The sequence below is a fragment of the Lipotes vexillifer genome, unplaced genomic scaffold, assembly GCF_000442215.2.
Source record: "Lipotes vexillifer unplaced genomic scaffold, Lipotes_vexillifer_v1.1 scaffold1489, whole genome shotgun sequence".
NCBI lineage: Eukaryota > Metazoa > Chordata > Mammalia > Artiodactyla > Lipotidae > Lipotes > Lipotes vexillifer.
Genome location: NW_006776475.1, coordinates 189975 through 209059, shown reverse-complemented (window position 1 = coordinate 209059; position 19085 = coordinate 189975). Strand labels below are relative to the sequence as shown.

At 36.7% G+C, this 19085-nt stretch overlaps 1 protein-coding gene across 1 annotated transcript in view; it reads right to left on the bottom strand.

Annotated features, from left to right (window-relative positions):
* The window catches only part of ITFG1 (integrin alpha FG-GAP repeat containing 1), a 244852-nt gene that overhangs the window by 59192 nt on the left and 166575 nt on the right, over positions 1–19085 (bottom strand). Inside the window, exons 11-12 of the mRNA XM_007450381.1 lie at positions 6500–6650; positions 4065–4173 (exon numbers count right to left, since the gene is read on the bottom strand). Of these exons, the coding sequence (XP_007450443.1) occupies positions 4065–4173; positions 6500–6650 (260 nt within the window). The remainder of the gene's footprint in view (positions 1–4064; positions 4174–6499; positions 6651–19085) is intronic.

Genomic DNA, 19085 nt, shown 5'->3' with positions numbered 1-19085 from the left:
AAAGAGTGGAAGAGCATCTCAAGACAACTAGAAGGTTATTTTTCACAAATGATTGCTCTAAATTATCTCATATGTTAATATCCATAAGTGCAAAGTTATCTTGCTTTCTAAAACTAAAACTTCCTACATCAAATTGGCTATCTCTGGGTCTGAGCTTGGTAATGTTTGGAGAAAACTTTCCTGGGGATACTGTTAAGGTGATGGCAGTGCTACCCAGTGATATCCATCCTTGACTTAGGTTAGGAAGTTACAGACTCTCAAGAGACTCTTGGGTTTTTAAAATTTTTACGTGTAATTTTTCAAACATAAACAAAATTAGAAAGAATAGTATCAGGAATCCCACTCATACTTCACATAACTTCAACTGTCAACAACACATGGCCAAAGTCATTTCACCTATACTCCATTTCCCACTTGCCTGGATTAAAGAAAAACCTCAGATATGTCATTTCATTTTCAAGTAGTTTGTTGTATCATTACTTGATTCTTTAAAGAAGCTTACTTTTTCTTGAGAAGCTCTGAAATAGCCAAATAATACCCCCTTCAAAATCATAAAGAACAGGAGACAGTCATATGGATTAAAAGTACAGAAATGGTTAGACTCATAACACCAGTATTCTGTGGCTGCAGTAGTAATGAAGATGGGGAGATATTCTTAGTTCATTCAAATAAGAGTGAATTTGCTGATTAGAAAAGAAAATTACATTTTCTGTCATTTTCATTTCTCAAAATAAAACAACACTCATTCATTATTTTGTCGCTTTTCTGTGTTCAGCTATTTATGACCGCTTCAAAACTGTAATAAATATTTATACGAAATACTGTGTCATTTCATTCACAAATGAACAGATATGGCTGTCTTGATGTCAACTATAGTAACATTGACACAAAAACAGTTACCTTTCAACACCAATTCATGATAAAACTCTCAGCAAACTAGAAATAGGGGAAACTTCCTTAATACAATACGGAGCATTTCCAAAAAGCTAATATCATTCTTAATGGTGAAAGATGGAATGCTTTCTCCCTAAAATCAGAAACAAGGCAAGGATGTCCACTCTCACCAATCTTATTCAACATATCAATAGCAATGGAAATTTTACCTAGAAGAAGAAAAAGAAAAACAAAGGGCACAGATTGGAAAGGAAGAAATAAAACTGTCCCTCTTTGCAAATGACATGATTTTGTATGTAGAAAATCCCACAGAATCTAAAAAAACCCTCCTGGAACTAATAAGGGTGCAGTATACAAGATCAACAAACAAAAATCAATTGTACTTCAATACACTAAAAACAAACATGTGGAAACTAAACTTAACACAATAACATTTATAATCACATCAAAGAAAATAAAATACTTAGGCATACACTTAAAACATGTACAGGATCTCTACAATGAACATAAGTGTCAGGTGGAGGAGATGGTAGATGGCTTGCATGGTTGGGAACAGGTAACAGTGAACAAATAGGTAACTATACTGAGGAAAATGGGAGTTAGAGAAGATGTCTACAAACACAAAAGATTAGAAGGAGCCCTTGAAATGTGTTGGATTAGAAATGGAATGGTAAGAATTCATTGTTATATAATATATATAAAATAGTTTTAGGTATGTATATTTGTATATACAAATATATGTGTTGTATACACATATATTTAGGTATGTATATTTGTGTGTACAAATATATGTGTTGTATACACATATATAAATATACAAATATATGTATATATGTGCTGTGTATGTGTGATACATTACCTGTATTTCTTAGTTCTGTCCATTGAGAAAACCTACAAGAAATAACAGCCCAGTAGCAATGAGCACACTGAGCACCCAGAACTGGGTTTTAAAACACGATCCTCTACTCAAAGGAACCAGGGCTCCTTGAAGAAAGAGATCAGATTCTAGACTTAGGGCAAGGGAGGTAAAAGATGCACCTGGAATATCTTGTTTTGCCAGAGCACATGTCAAAAAGATAAAGGAGCCAGTCTGAAGGAGCTCCTACTGCCCTCACTGGGAACAATTTTAACATTAAAAGAAATGATATTATTTATTGAATAAAATACAAATACACAGATCTGTACTGATAAATGAGATAAGTCAAAGATCTTCCTTAGAGTAGAATGCCAACCAAAAAATGCAGGGGTGTTGGAAATAGAATTACCCTTTGACACCTATCAAATAGATGGTTGATTCAGGCAGGAGCTATCAATGGACTCTAAGGCTGGTAGGTAGAAATTTGATATGGAAAAGTCTATTAAAGTAATATCAGAATACCCCTCCACAAAGTACTAATCAATGACAAAGGGGGAAATAGTGAATTTAAGGTGGGGAAACCTAGTAGTCATCAAGATGACCAGATGATCAAGGTTATCACCAGGGTGGCAGGACAGGTCAACATCACGTGCTTACTGATTTGAATGTACTGAGAGGCCACAGCATCGGTTCCACTAAATTCCATGTAGTGGAGTTTCTGCAAAGAATGTGTAGCCTGAGCTGGGTAAAGAAGAAACAGGATTATCCTACAGAATGTAAGGCCTGTATTCTTTAAAACTGATAAGGACATAAAAAGGAACTGTTCCAGATTGGAGAAGATGTGACAGTAGGTATTCCTCGACAGACTTCTGGGTCAGAAGGAAAGAAGCCATTGTTGGGACAGTTGGCAAAATTTGAACAGGGTGGTACTGTTATATTGAAGCTGATCATCTGCTTTGGAGAGTTGTACATACGTTATGTAGGAGCATGTTTTACCCTTTGGAAAATGTGTGTTGACAGAGAGAATACAAAATTAAATGTTATAAATCTCAGAAAGATCCTTTTTGACCCACCTCCTAGAGAAATGGAAATAGAAACAAAAATAAACAAATGGGATGTAATGAAACTTAAAGGCTTTTGCACAGCAAAGGAAACCATAAACATGATGCAAAGACAACCCTCAGAATGGGAGAAAATATTTGCAAATGAAGCACTGACAAAGGATTAATCTCCAAAATTTACAAGCAGCTCATGCAGCTCAATATCAAAAAAACAAACATCCCAATCCAAAAATGGGCAGAAGACCTAAACAGACATTTCTCCAGAGAAGATATACAGATTGCCAACAAACACATGAAAGAATGCTCAACATCATTAATCATTACAGAAATGCAAATCAAAACTACAATGAGATATCACCTCACACCAGTCAGAATGGCCATTATCAAAAAATCTACAAATGATAAATGCTAGAGAAAAGGGAACCCTCTTGCACTGTTGGTGGGAATGTAAATTGATACAGCCACTATGCAGAACAGTATGGAGGTTCCTTAAAAAACTAAAAATAGAACTACCATATGACCTAGCAATCCCACTACTGGGCATATAACCTGAGAAAATCATAATTCAAAAGGAGTCATGTACCACAATGTTCACTGCATCTCTATTTACAACAGCCAGGACATGGAAGCAACCTAAGTGTCCATCGACAGATAAATGGATAAAGAAGATGTGGCATGTATATACAATGGAATATTACTCAGCCATAAAAAGATATGAAATTGAGTTATTTGTAGTGAGGTGGATGGACCTAGAGTCTGTCATACAGAGTGAAGTAAGTCAGAAAGAGAAAAAGAAATACTGTATGCTAACCCATATATATGGAAACTAAAAAAAAAAAAGGTCATGAAGAACCTAGGGGCAGGATGGGAATAAAGACACAGACCTACAAGAGAATGGACTAGAGGATATGGGGAGGAGGAAGGGTAAGCTGTGACAAAGTGAGAGAGTGGCATGGACATATATACACTACCAAATGTAAAACCAATAGCTAGTGGGAAGCAGCCGCATAGCACAAGGAGATCAGTTTGGTACTTTGTGACCACCTAGAGGGGTGGGATAGGGAGGGTGGAAGGGAGGGAGACGCAAGAGAAAAGAGATATGGGGATATATGTATATGTATAGCTGATTCACTTTGTTATAAAGCAGAAACTAACACACCATTGTAAAGCAATTATACTCCAATATGGATGTTAAAAAGAATTAAATGTTAATACTTAATAGTAATAATAAAACATACAAAACAAATACTCACCAATGACTTTAACAAAATAAGCATCTGCTTCAAAGTTATTTTTTAGTGTATGGATGGCAAAATCATTCTTTGTATATCCTTTACTTAGTACGACAATGTCCAAGATTCCCTGGAAAAAACATAAAAATGGTAAGAACTACTAGACTGAATGAAAAAAATGATGAAAATGCATGATATGCTTACCATGTAAATATAAACCTTATTTATTCAACTTGATGTTTAAAATAAAAATAATATTAAAAATATAAAAACTTGAATATTAAAATATAAATAAAATGAAAAACACCTATAATTTTAATCTCTGAAAATAACTGTTAGCATTTTGTACTTCCTTCCAGTCATATCTGCATGAATTTTTTTTTTTTTTTTTTTTTTTTTTCCCTGCGCTATGCGGGCCTCTCACTGTTGTGGCCTCTCCCATTTGCGGAGCACAGGCTCCGGACGCGCAGGCTCAGTGGCCATGGCTCACGGGCCCAGCCGCTCCGCGGCATGTGGGATCTTCCCGAAACGGGGCACGAACCCGCGTCTCCTGCATCGGCAGGCGGACTCTCAAGCACTGCGCCACCAGGGAAGCCCTGCATGAATTTTTAAAGGTCTGTGATATGGAGTACCAAAGTGTTTCCAATTAGCAGAGAAAGAAGGTACCTTTTCATCTGCCCTGGCCCCCATTATTTTTTTTTTCCATGTGTGTGAAACTTCTGAAAATTGTAAAGCACTACAGAATTTAAAGAAATTTTCATTAAGTAAACAAAAGAAAGAAAAAAAAAAAGTCCATAAATTCCATAAATCAAATAATTGTTCAAATCCTTGCATATCAGAATTATTTAAATCTAAAAAATTATTTTCTAACCAAATTTCATCAACTCCATTTCAAACTACTTTTAGCCTGAGGGAGAAGGGTAAGATAATGTTAATAACCAACATGTACTGAGCGCCTACTATGTATCTGGTTCTGATACATTTTGTTTAATACTCATGAGTTACTTATTATAATTATACCAATATTGGCAAATGGGAAATTGATATTAACAATTTTCCATAATCACACAGTAAGTACCAGTGTTATATTCTCAACTATTATACTGTCTCCTTAAAAGTCAGTCTATTCAAGGAGTCTGTAGAGCCTGTGCGTCCAGAGCCTGTGCTCCGCAATGGGAGAGGCCACGGCAGTGAGAGGCCCACATATCGCAAAAAAAAAAAGAAAAAATAAAATAAAAAAAAAAAAAAAAAAAAAAAAAAAAGTGGGAAGCTTTGCTAATTTTATTGGGGGTAAAAAAGGTGTGTTCATTTAAATTTCCATTCTGCTGACTATTAATGAGGTTGATCATTTATCATATCTTTTCATATGTTAGCTACTTGTGTTTTTTCTGTAAATTGCCTTAATCATGTTCTGTTTTTCCAGTGGGAGTTTTTGGTGACTTGTATCAGTTTGAACAAACCTTTCTACGTTAAGAATATTAATTATTTAATTCTTTCATAGCTAATTTATTTCCCAGATTTAAACAAAATTTTAAATTTCATTTATGATATTTTTATGTACAGAAATTAATTGATTTGTAGTTAATTCTCTTGATTTTCCCTCTTGTGATATTTTTACTAATTACTTTTATGCTTGGAAATTGCTTATGAAAAGTGAACAAACACAAGATTTGGTAGCAGAGAGACAGAGGAAAATAAGGACTTGGATAATTCATATAATTGAGAATTAGCCTCTTATAAAAAAAAAACCAACCAACCAACCGGGCTTAGGGATGGACATAATGTCTTGATGGAGATTTAATGTTTTAAAATAATCAAATTGTTTTACAAGGATATACTGTGACATATTAACTCTGGAATTTAACACATTTTTTTCAGAATTTATTATTTTTCTGAGTGATAAACTGGCTTACTTTTAAAGAACAAAACAGCTTGGGAGATTCTATTTTCCCTCAACAATGCCCAGAAGCACTTGATAAACTGGCTTTTGACATTAGAAAGAAGAAAACCAGGGCCCTGAGAGCCTTTCCCAGGCCACCTGGCAACTGAAGACAGTCACAAGAATCTGTAGCAATAGATGCCAACTCTAGTTCACTAGGTTAAGAGAGAGTACACACTGAACCCATTCTTCTGTGATCTTGTTCAGGTTTAAGGGTCTGTTATCTGTTGGCTGTTCTTTACTCGTGCACATGCACAATTGCTGTGAGCATGATTCTCTAGTGGTTTAATCTGAACAAGCATAAAATGAGATAAAAGCATTTTCATAATTCACTGTATTGATCAATCAGTGGTGTCAATAAATGTGTTCCCTCTGTCATTTAACATTAAAAGGAGCTTTCTTTAATTAACTCATTTGCTTTCATAATCTCATCTACATTTTCTGGTCAAATAGGGTGAAAGTGAGATAAGGTGGACGGCAATTAGATTCCAAACACACAGAAGAGCTCTGAACTCACATCTTCGTAAATATCAAAGAAGGTGGCAACCACTGCATCTCTGATTTGGTTTAGGTCCATCAGCTCCCAGTAGACTTTAAACATACGACGCGCCCCCTCACAGCTTGCATTATTACAAGGGACATTCTCCAGTAAAAAGGCCTGCTGATTGCTGTGAGACAAAGGCAATGGCATTTAGTCAATATAACGTATCAATGCTGAGTAGCATCAGCTATGCTGTATTTACTAGAATCAAAGAGATGGTAAATGGTATACACTTAAGTAATATGAAAAAAATCCCTACATCTTACTAATTATTGTCCTGAGTCATAAAAAACTTAAATTGTTGGCTATTGTTTTTCAGTCTTTGGCAAAAATCCTGAGGTTAGTCAGTTGTTGGCCTCTCTCTCCTCTTTTGTGATTTCAAGTCCATCTCTCCGCCCTTCCTTGTTGCTCCACAGCCATCGACCCTGTGTTTCATTACTGAGTTCCTGGACACTGTCATCATCCCTTTAGATTTGTATAACTCCTTAGGTAAAAATCTGCATTTTAAATAGAGATTCCTGACATCCCCAAGTCCTGTAAACCCAAAGCAGTAAATCTACAATGATACAATTTGAGCTTCCCAAACGGACAGTAGAGTAGATATTGCTGAGTACCTCTCAGATAAAAGATAGAAAAAAAAATGTTGTACTTTGCATAGCTATGAAGTCCTCCCTTTTGAATCCTACTCTATAGGCAAAGTGGTGATGAGTTTAGATTCTGGAACCAGATTACCTGGATTCAAATTCTGGCTCTGTCATTTAGTAGTTATGTGACCTTAAACAAGTTATTTAACCTCCTGAAGACTCAGATTCTTATTTGTAAACTGAGTAACATGAGTACTTAAAGAATTGTTGTAAAAAAGAAATGAAATACCGAGTGCAAAATACTTAGAACAATTCCTGTCATTCACTTAGATCTTAGTAAAAGTGTTTGTATTATCATCACTCTTACTTATGTAGTGCAACACCATGCCATGTAAAAATATTTTCTTTAAATAAAGAAGTAACTTTTGTAAATGGTGTGATTTGATGTAATGGCTCCTATTTATAGGCATTTTCTAATATTTACATTCCTTCAGGTCCCTCTATGTTACATAGAAAATAATAAGCTAAAAAGCTTAAATTTTATTACTGCTCAATTTTCTCTAATAATTATTTTAAATAAAACTATAAAGACAGATTTCTTTTTTTCCATATGAAAATATTACTTTGGATATTACTTTGGGTCTGGGCAATTTGGAAAAGAAAAAAAGTTCTATTATAAGAAAGGTAAATTTTTCCGTGTTCAATAGAGTAAGGAAACATGCAAAATATTCAATTTCCTTGATGTACTTGATATATGATTAGCTTCACATTATTTTTCTAGATAAAAAATTCCAACACAAATAGTTTAAACTCCCAGATTATAACATTTACATGGAAAACTTTGAGGTGGCTTTGATCAAGGCCTAACATATAATAGTGTTATTCCACTAGAAGGAATAATGATTTCTTCTTTGTCTCCTGTCTAATAACTGATTTTAAAATTCTAATTTGTAATACTTTTTCCAGGTAATTTACCCATCCTACTTTTGTAGCTAAACAATTTTACTAGATATTTCACAGAAATGAATAACACTCTGTTTTGTTATTAGATTATACTAAAACATGAGAATCAGTGATAAAGGTGGCCTTTCTTTTTTTTTTTTTTGGCTATGCCATGCAGTTTGTGAGATCTTAGTTCCCTGACGAGGGATCAAACCTGGGCCCACAGCGATGAAAGCACTGAGTCTTAACCACTGGACCGCCAGGGAATTCCCAAGGCAGCCCTCTATAATCTTTTATAACCAATGCATCACACTGGCGATGTTTTGAGTGATCATTTGCCACTGGTTTCCCTTTTCACAACAGGGATGAAAGGATTTCATTATTGTATTATAACTCTGGGCACAATTTCAAATACACAACATAAGCTACAACAAAAACTCTAACTGCAGTTGCATAATTTGTCATTTTAATTTTTGATATGAGTTTGTAAAGATTATAAATGCCATGCACCACGGTTTTTGTCTGAATGCTCACTAAACAGGTTAGTCTTATACTCTGGAACATGGGGTCTATAAAATTTCAGTTCTTTTAAACTCCACTGAGCCCTACAGGTAGAGCCCAACATCTTAACTGTAAAAAAAAAATTCCATTTAAGCCCAGGAAGAAAGAATTCTGATTCATTCGGTTTGGAAACCCTTGGGGAGAAATAGTCTTGCTTCTTTTGAGTGAACTGCTCTATGTGTTTTTGGCAATTACAACCGATATAACTTTTAAAAAACGTTTTTTTTCAAAACTATTGCAAAAGTTATTATAAAATTCAAGTAATAGAGACATTTAAAAAGTTGAACTCCTCCTTTCCAGGGAAAATCACTGTTAACAACTTGGTGTGCATCTTTCCAAACCTTCTTCTGGGAACATACAAATATTTAAGTACATATATCCTTCAAAAAAAACACAAAACAAACCCAGTTGGGTTCTACTATACATATTATTCTGCAACTTTTTTCTTTCCACTCAATAACATAGCATACACATGGGGAAAAGGGATACAACCTGAATGAGGACTTCTGAAATCTATTTTGAAAATTCCCACCAGAGAAGTTGTACCAATTTATATCCCCCAGCAGCAGCCCATCAAACTTACTGCTTCCCTACATGCTCATTCCTTTCAATGCTTACTCCATTATACAGCTATGCCATCATTCGTTTTAACACCCTGCTATTGATAATCAGGTTGTCTTCAATTGTTCCCCATTACACACACACACACACACACACACACACACACACACACACACAATTTTTCCTTGAGAATCTGTATAAGGATTTCCAAATGAAGTCATCTGGTCAAAGGATATGCGTATTTTAAATGTGAACAGGTAAAGCTAAATGGCCTTCTAAAAAAATGTACCAATTTATACCTCTAGTATATCCTTCTTCATATCTTGCCAATATTAGTAACACTGCTTCTTATTTTTGCCAATTGGGTAGCTTAAAAATTATCTCATTCTCCTGATTATATGAGAGAAGCTGAGTATTATTTTATGTTTATTATCTATTTATATTTCTTCTAAGAATTGGCACTTAAATTCTTTAAATTATTGGTTTTTAGATCTCTGATTATTAAGGACATTAGTCCCTACCTGTTATTCTCATATTCTTATTTGTAAAATGAGTGTAAAAACAGTACAGAAATAGATACATAGATGTAGAGAACAAACTTATGGATACCAAGGTGGGGGAAGGGAGTGGGGTGGGATGAACTGGGAGATTGGGATTGACATATATACACTACTATGTATAAAACAGATAACTAATGAGAATCTACTGTATAGCCCAGGGAACTCTACTCAATGCTCTGTGGTGACCTAAACGGGAAGCAAATCAAAAAAACAGGGGATATATGTATATGTATAACTGATTCACTTTTGCTGTACAGCAGAAACTAACACAACATTGTAAAGCAACTATACTTTTTAATAAAAATTAAAAAAAAAACCCAACGGTACATTACCTCAAATGGCTGTTGTAAGGATTAAATGAGAAAATACATGGTAAATGGTTTAATATAGTGCCCAGTACATAGCACAACACACTTTCAATATCTGCTGTTATTATTATATGTGCTGTTATTATTACTCCGATATGTTATAAACATTTCACCCCAGCCTTTTATTGTTTTTAAAATTTATGGTTTCTTTCACTAAAAGGTTAATAATACTTATATACTCATTTATGTCAATATTTTTCTCATATAAGAAATGTTAAAGGAAGTCCATCAGGCAGATGGAAATAACACCAGATGAGTATCTGCACTTACACAAAGGAATGAAGAGCAGTGAAAATGTGAAATACGTAGGCATACAGAAAAGATTTTCTTGTTATTTAAACCTCGTTAAAGATAACTGATAATTAAACAACACAGCATGGTGTTAATGACATAAGCAGATGTAAAATGTAAGGTTTCCTCAAAAAACTAAAATTTGAACTACCATATAATACAGCAATCCCACTTTTCGGTACATATTGAAAAGAAGTGAAACCAAGATCTCAAAGAGGTATCTGAACTCTTATGTTTGTTGCAGCAATATTCACAATAGTCAGATATGGAAAACAATCTAAGTGTCCATCAGTGGATGAATGAATAAAGAAAATGTGGTATATACATACACTGGAATATTCAGCCTTAAAAAAAGAAGAAAATCCTACCATTTGTGTCAACATGGATGAACCTAGAGGACATTATGCTAAGTGAAGTAAATCAGAAACAGAAAGACAAATACTGTATGATATTGCTTGTATGTGGAATATAAAAACACTGAACTTATAGAAACAGAGAGTGGAATGGTGGTTGCCAGTGGCTGAGGGGTGGGGGAAATGGGGAGATGTTGGTCAAAGGACATGAACTTTCAGTTATAAGATGATTAAGTTAAGGGGATCAAATGTACAGCATGATGACTATAGTTAACAATACTGTATACTTGAAAGCTGCTATGAGAATAGGGCTTTAATGTTTTTAACTATAACAATAAGAACAAGAAAATGGTAATTATGTGAGATAAAGGATATTAACTACCTTAATGTAGTAAACATTTTGCAATATATACATATATCAAATAATACTGTATACCTTAAACTTACACAATGTCACTATATGTCAATTATATCTCAGAAAGCTGGAAAAAAAAAGGAAAAAAGAAATCAATAAAAGATATCTGGAAAATGTCCAAATATTTAGAAATTAAACACCACTAAATAATCTATGAGCAAAAGAAGAAATCAGGCAGCCCCTCAGAGCATGAGAAGCACGTGCGTTTGGGAATTATCCGTGCACTATCTCTGTTCACCTGGCTGCCTGGGCTTGGGGCTCGCCCTGGTCTCTGCCTAGAGCGCCCGGCAGGAGCTGCAGGCTTTGATCACCCGCTGCTGGGTCTGTGCCCCAGTAGCCGCAACTGCCCTGGGGGCTCTTCTGGAAGAGATCTGAGAGCGGGGTGGCCTGGGTTGTGAGAGCCCCGCACCTCTCGCATCGTGGTGAAGAAGGACAGTATTCGCAATGGAATAAAATGTCACATCCAGTCCTCCAGACAGTGTTGTGAAGGACTATTTTGTCAAAAGGTGCAGTTACTTTCTGTGATGTCAGCCTCAGAAGATGAATCTGCCTTAGATATCCCTAGAGTCCTTTAACTCGAACAAGCATTAACAAGACATGGGATACTAATGTTCTCCAAACTATTTCGCAAATATTGAGCTAGCCTCAATTCTCACCTCAAAACATGAAACATTTTGCCACCTGAGCAGTTCTGGAGGAGGAATCTGTCAGCAGTTCCAGGCACTGTGTTAGGCATTAGCTAGCATTACAGGGTATGCCTAAAATACATGAGAGGGTCTGGGAAAAGGTCAAGACTTCTTAATGATCAGCACCCTCAAAGTGATGTACAGATAGAGGATTATGACTATGTCAACAATGGACCTGCCCAGAGGAACTCTGGCACTGATAACTGCAGAGGCAGAAATAAGAGATACTGGTGACAGGATTAAAATGGCTCAGAGGGGGGACCTTCAAGATTGTGGAGGAGTAAGATGTGGAGATCACCTTCCTCCCCCAAAATACATCAAAAATACATCTACGTGTGGACCAACTCTTACAGAACACCTACTGAACGCTGGCAGAAGACCTCAGACTGCCTAAAAGGCAAGAAAACCCCCAGGTACCTGGGTAGGGCAAAAGAAAAAAGAAAAAACAAGACAAAAGAATAGAGACAGGACCTGCACCTCTGGGAGGGAGCTGTGAAGGAAGAAAAGTTTCCACACACTAGGAAACGCCTTCACTGGCGGAGATGGGGTGTTGGGGGGAAGCTTTGGAGCCGCGGAGGAGAGCGCAGCAACAGGGGTGCGGAAGGCAAAGCGGGGAGATTCCTGCACAGAGGATCGGTGCCGACCGGCACTCACCAGCCCGAGTGGCTTGTCTGCTCACCCACTGGGGAGCTGAGGCTCGGGCTTCGGAGGTCAGACCCCAGGCAGAGGACTGGGGCTGGCTGCGAGAAGACACCCTGAAGGGGGCTAGTGCACCACAGCTAGCTAGGAGGGAGTCTGGAAAAAAGCCTGGACCTGCCGAAGAGGCAAGAGACCACTGTTTCAGGGTGTGTGAAGAGAGGGGATTCCTTCCCTGTGTGCCCACAGAAGGCAGGGCACCGCTTAAGTGAGTTCCAGAGATGGGCACGAGCTGTGGCTATCAGCTTGGACTCCAGAAAGGGCATGAAACGCTAACACTGCTGCTGCCGCCACCAAGTATCCTGTGTGCAAGCACAGGTCACTATTCACCCCCCACAACCCCCCCAGGAGCCTATGCAGCCCACCACTGCCAGGGTCCTGTGATCCAGGGACAACTTCCCTGGGAGAACACATGGTGCACCACAGGCTGTTACAACGTCATGGTGGCCTCTGCCGCCGCAGGCTCATCCTGCATTCCAATTATGACTACCATACCCCTCCCTCTCCCCAGACTGAGTAAGCAAGAGGGACCTAATCAGCCACTGCTTTAACTCCCTCCTGTCTGGGTAGAGAACAGATGCCTGAAGGCAACCTACATGAAGAGGTGGGGCCCAAACCAAAGCTGAACCCCAGGAGCTGTGCGAACAAAGAAGGGAAAGGGAAATTTCTCTGTGCAGCCTCAGGAGCAGTGGATTACATCCCCACAGTCAACTTGATGTACCCTGCATCGGTGGAATACCTGAATAGACAACAAATCATCCTAAAATTGAGGCAGTGGACTTTGGGAGCAACTGTACACTTGGGGTTTGCTGTCTGAGGCTGATTTGTTTCTGATTTTTATGTTTATCTTAGTTTACTTTTCAGTGCTTGTTATCATTGGGGTATTTGCTTATTGGTTTGGTTGCTCTCTATTTTAGTATTTTTTAAATTTTAATAATTTAAAAAAGTTTTAAATTTCTTTCTTTCTTTTCTTCTCCCCTTTCTTCTGAGCCATGTGGCAGAAGGGGTTTTGGTGCTCCGGCCTGGTATCAGACCTGAGCTTCTGAGGTGGGACAGCCGAGTTCAGGACACTGGACCACTAGAGACCTCCCGGCCCCAGGTATAATCAGCAAAAGTTCTCCCACAGATCTCCATCTCAACGCCAAGACCCAGTTCCACCCAACGGCCAGCAAGTTCCAGTGCTGGATGCCCCATGCCAAACAACTAGCAACACAGGAACACAACCCCACCCATTAGCAGAGAGGCTGCCTAAAATCATACTAAGTTCACAGATATCCCCAAACACAACACCAGACGCGGCCCTGACCACCCGAAAGACAAGATCCAGCCCCACCCACCAGAACACAGGCACCAGTCACCTCCACCAGGAAGCCTACACAAGCCACTGAACCAACCTCACCTACTAGGGGCAGACATCAAAAACAATGGGAATTACAAACCTGCAGCCTGCGAAAATGAGACCCCAAACACAGTAAGTTAAACAAAATGAGAAGATAGAGAAACATGCAGCAGATGAAGAAGCAAGGTAAGAATCCACCAGACCAAACAAATGAAGAGTAAATAGGCAGTCTACCTGAAAAAGAATTCAGAGTAATGACAGTAAAAATGATCCAAAATCTTGGAAATAGAATGGAGAAAATAAAACAAACATTTAATAAGCACCGAGACGAACTAAAGAGCAAACAAACAGTGATGAACAACACAATAAATGAGATTAAAAACTCTCTAGAAGGAATCAATAGCAGAATAACTGAGGCAGAAGAATGGATAAGTGACCTGGAAGATAAAATAGTGGAAATAACTACAGCAGAGCAGAATAAAGAAAAAAGAATGAAAAGAATTGAAGACAGTCTCAGAGACCTTGGGGACAACATTAAACACACCAACGTTCTAATTATAGAGGTCCCAGAAGAAGAAAAGAAAAACAAAGGGTCTGAGAAAATATTTGAAGAGATTATAGTTGAAAACTTCCCTAACATGGGAATAGAAAGAGTCAAGTCCAGGAAGCGCAGAGAGTGTCCGATACAGGATAAATCAAAGGAGAAACATGCCAAGACATATATTAATCAAACTATCAAATATTAAATACAAAGAAAAAATATTAAAAGCAGCAAGGGAAAAGCAACACATAACATACAAGGGAATCTCCATAAGGTTAACAGCTGACCTTTCAGCAGAAACTCTGCAAGTCACAAGGGAGTGGCAGGACATATTTAAAGTGATGAAAGGGAAAAGCCTACAACCAAGATTACTCTATCCAGCAAGGAACTCATTCAGATTCAATGGAGAAATTAAAACCTTTACAGACAAGCAAAATTTAAGAGAATTCAGCACCACCAAACCAGCTCTACAACAAATGCTAAAGGAACTGCTCTACACAGGAAACACAAGAGAAGGAAAAGACTTAAAATACAAATCCAGGACAATTAAGAAAATGGTAATAGGAACATACATATCAATAACTACCTCAAATATAAATGGATTACATGCTTCAACCAAAAGACAGAGACTGGCTGAATGGATACAAAAAGAAGACCTGTATATATGCTGTCTACAAGACACCCACTTCAGACGTCGGGACACATACAGACTGAAAGTGATGGGATGGAAAAAGATATTCCATGCAAATGGAAATCAAAAGAAAGCTGGAGTAGCAATACTCATATCAGATAAAATAAACTTTAAAATAAAGAATGTTACAAGAGACAAGGAAGGACACTACATAATGATCAAGGGATCCATCCAAGAAGAATATATAACAATTGTAAATATTTCTGCACCCAACACAGGAGCACCTCAATACATAAGGCAAATGCTAACAGCCATAAAAGGGGAAATCAACAGCAACACAATCATAGTAGGGGACGTTAACACTCCACTTTCACCAATGGACAGATCATCCAAAATGAAAGTAAATAAGGAAAAACAAGCTTTACATGATACACTAAACAAGATGGACTTAATTGATATTTATAGGACATTCCATCCAAAAACAACAGAATACACTTTCTTCTCAAGTGCTCATGGAACATTCTCCAGCATAGATCATATCTTGGGTCAAAAATCAAGCCTTGGTAAATTTAAGAAAATTGAAATTGTATCAAGTATCTTTTTCTACCACAATGCTATGAGACTAGATATCAATTACAGGAAAAAATGTGTAAAAAATACAAACACATGGAGCTAAACAATACACTACTAAATGACCAAGAGAACACTGAAAGAATCAAAGAGGAATTCAAAAAATACCTAGAAACGAATGATGATGAAAACACCATGACCCAAAACCTACAGGATGCAGCAAAAGAAGTTCTAAGACAGAAGTTTACAGTAATACAGTCCTACCTCAAGAAACAAGAAAAATCTCAATTAAACAACCTAATCTTACACCTAAAGCAATTAGAGAAAGAAGAACAAAAAAAACCCCAAAGTTAGCAGAAGGAAAGAAATCATAAAGATCAGATTAGAAATAAAGGAAAAAGAAATGAAGAAAACAATAGCAAAGATCAATAAAACAAAAAGCTGGTTCTTTGAGAACATAAATAAAATTGATAAAACATTAGCCAGACTCATTAAGAAAAAAAGGGAGAAGACTCAAATCAACAGAATTAGAAATTAAAAAGAAGTAACAACTGACACTATAGAAATACAAAGGATCATGAAAAATTACTACTAGCAAATATATGCCAATAAAATGGACAACCTGGAAGAAATGGACAAATTCTTAGAAAAGCACAACATGCTGAGATTGAACCAGGAAGAAAAATATAAATAGACCAGTCACAAGCACTGAAATCGAAAATATTAAAAACGTTCCAACAAACAGAAGCCCAGGACCAGATGCCTTCACAGGAGAATTCTATCAAACATTTAGAGAAGAGCTAACACCTATCCTTCTCAAACTTTTCCAAAATATAGCAGAGGGAGGAACACTCCCAAACTCATTCTATGAGGTCACCATCACCCTGATACCAAAATCAGACAAAGATGTCACAAAGAAAGAAAACTACAGGCCAATATCACTGATGAACATAGATGCAAAAATCCTCAACAAAATACTAGCAAACAGAATCCCACAGCACATTAAAAGGATCATACACCATGATCAAGTGGGGTTTATCCCAGGAATGCAAGGATTCTTCAACATATGCAAATCAATCAATGTGATACACCATATTAACAAACTGAAGGATAAAAACCATATGACTATCTCAGTAGATGCAGAAAAAATTTTGACAAAATTCAACAACAATTTATGATAAAACCTCTCCAGAAACTAGGCATAGAGGGAACCTACCTCAACATAATAAAGGCCATATATGACAAACCCAGAGCCAACATCGGTCTTAATGGTAAAAAACTGAAAGCATTTCCTCTAAGATCAGGAACAAGACAAGGTTGCCCACTCTCACCACTATTATTGAACATAGTTTTGGAAGTCTTAGCTATAGCAATCAGGGAAGAAAAAGAAATAAAAGGAATTCAAATTGGAAAAGAAGAAGTAAAACTGTCAATGTTTGCAGATGACATGATACTATACATAGAGAATCCTAAAGAAGCTACCAGAAAACTACTAGAGCTAATCAATGAATTTGGTAAAGCATCAGGATACAAAATTAATGCACAGAAACCTCCTGCATTCCTATACAGTAATGACAAAAAATCTGAAAGAGAAATTAAGGAAACACTGCCATTTACCATTGCAACAAAAATAATAAAATACCTAAGAATAAACGTACATAAGGAGACGGAAGACCTGTATGCAGAAAACTGTAAGACACTGATGAAAGAAATTAAAGATGATACAAACAGATGGAGAGATATGCCATGTTCTTGGATTGGAAGAATCAATATTGTGAAAATGACTATACTACCCAAAGCAATCTACAGATTCAATGCAATCCTTATCAAATTACCAATGGCATTTTCCACAGAACTAGAGCAAAAAATTTCACAATTTGTATGGAAACACAAAATACCCTAAATAGCCAAAGCAATCTTGAGAAAGAAAAATGGAGCTGGGGGAATCAGGCTCCCTGACTTCAGAGTATACTACAAAGGTACAGTAATCAAGACAGTATGGTACTGCACAGGAACAGAAATACAGAGCAATGAAACAGGATAGAAAGCCCAGAGATAAACCCACACACATACGGTCATCTTATCTTTGATAAAGGAGGCAAGAATATATAATGGAGAAAAGATAGCCTGTTCAGTAAGGGGTGCTGGGAAAACTCGACAGCCTCATGGAAAAGAATGAAATTACAACACTCCCTAACACGATACAGAAAAATAAACTCAAAATCGATTAAAGACCTACATGTAAGGCCAGACAGTATAAAACTCTTAGAGGAAAACATAGGTGGAACACTCTATGATATACATCACAGTAAGATCCTTTTTGAGCCACCAAGTAGAGAAATGGAAATAAAAACAAAAATAAACAAATGGGATCTAATGAAACTTGAAAGGTTTTGCACAGCAAAGGAAACCATAAACAAGATGAAAAGACAACCCTCAGAATGGGAGAAAATATTTGCCAACAAACCAACTGACAAAGGATTAATCTCCAAAATATACAAGGAGCACATGCAGCTCAATATCAAAAAAACAAACAACCCTATTCAAAAATAGGTAGGAGACCTAAACAGACATTTCTTCAAAGAAGATATACAGATTTCCAACAAATACATGAAAGGATGATCAATATCATCACTAATCATTATAGAAATGCAAATCAAAACTACAGTGAGGTATCACCTCACACTGGTCAGAATGGCCATCATCTAAAAAATCCACAAACAATAAATGCTGGAGAGAGTGTGGAGAAAAGGGAACCCTTTTGCACTGTTGGTGGGAATGTAAATTGATACAGCCAGTATGGAGAACAGTATGGAGGTTCCTTTAAAAAGTAAAAACAGAACTACCATATGACTCAGCAATCCCACTACTGGGCATATACCCTGAAAAAACCGTAATCCAAAAAGAGACATGTACCACAATGTTCAGTGCAGCACAGGGAAATGACAAAGTACTTTGAACTGAATGAAAATAAAGACACAGCATATCAAGATTTGCAGTATGTCACTAAAGCAGTATTTAGATGGAAATTTATAGCACTAAACACTTTCTTAGAAAAGAAGAAAGATCTCAAATCAATGATCTCACTTTCTTCCTTAAGAAACTGAAGTATAAGAGCAAATAAAATTTAAAATAAGCAGAAGAAAAGAAATAATAACATAGAGGAAAGCAAAGAAGTAGAAAACAGAAAAACAACAGAGAAACATCAACAAAACCAAAAGCCAGTTCTTCAGGAAGAACAATTTTAACACTGATAAACTTCCAACGAGAATGGCCATTTAAAAAAATTAAAAAGAGAGAAGATACAAAGTATAAATAACAGGAATGAGACAGTTAACAGCACAACAGATTTTACTGATATTAAAAGGATAATAATGTTATGAAAATTTTTGCGTCAATATAACTGACAAATTAGATGAAACGAACAAAATCCTTGGAATTCACAAATGACCAAAGCTCATTCA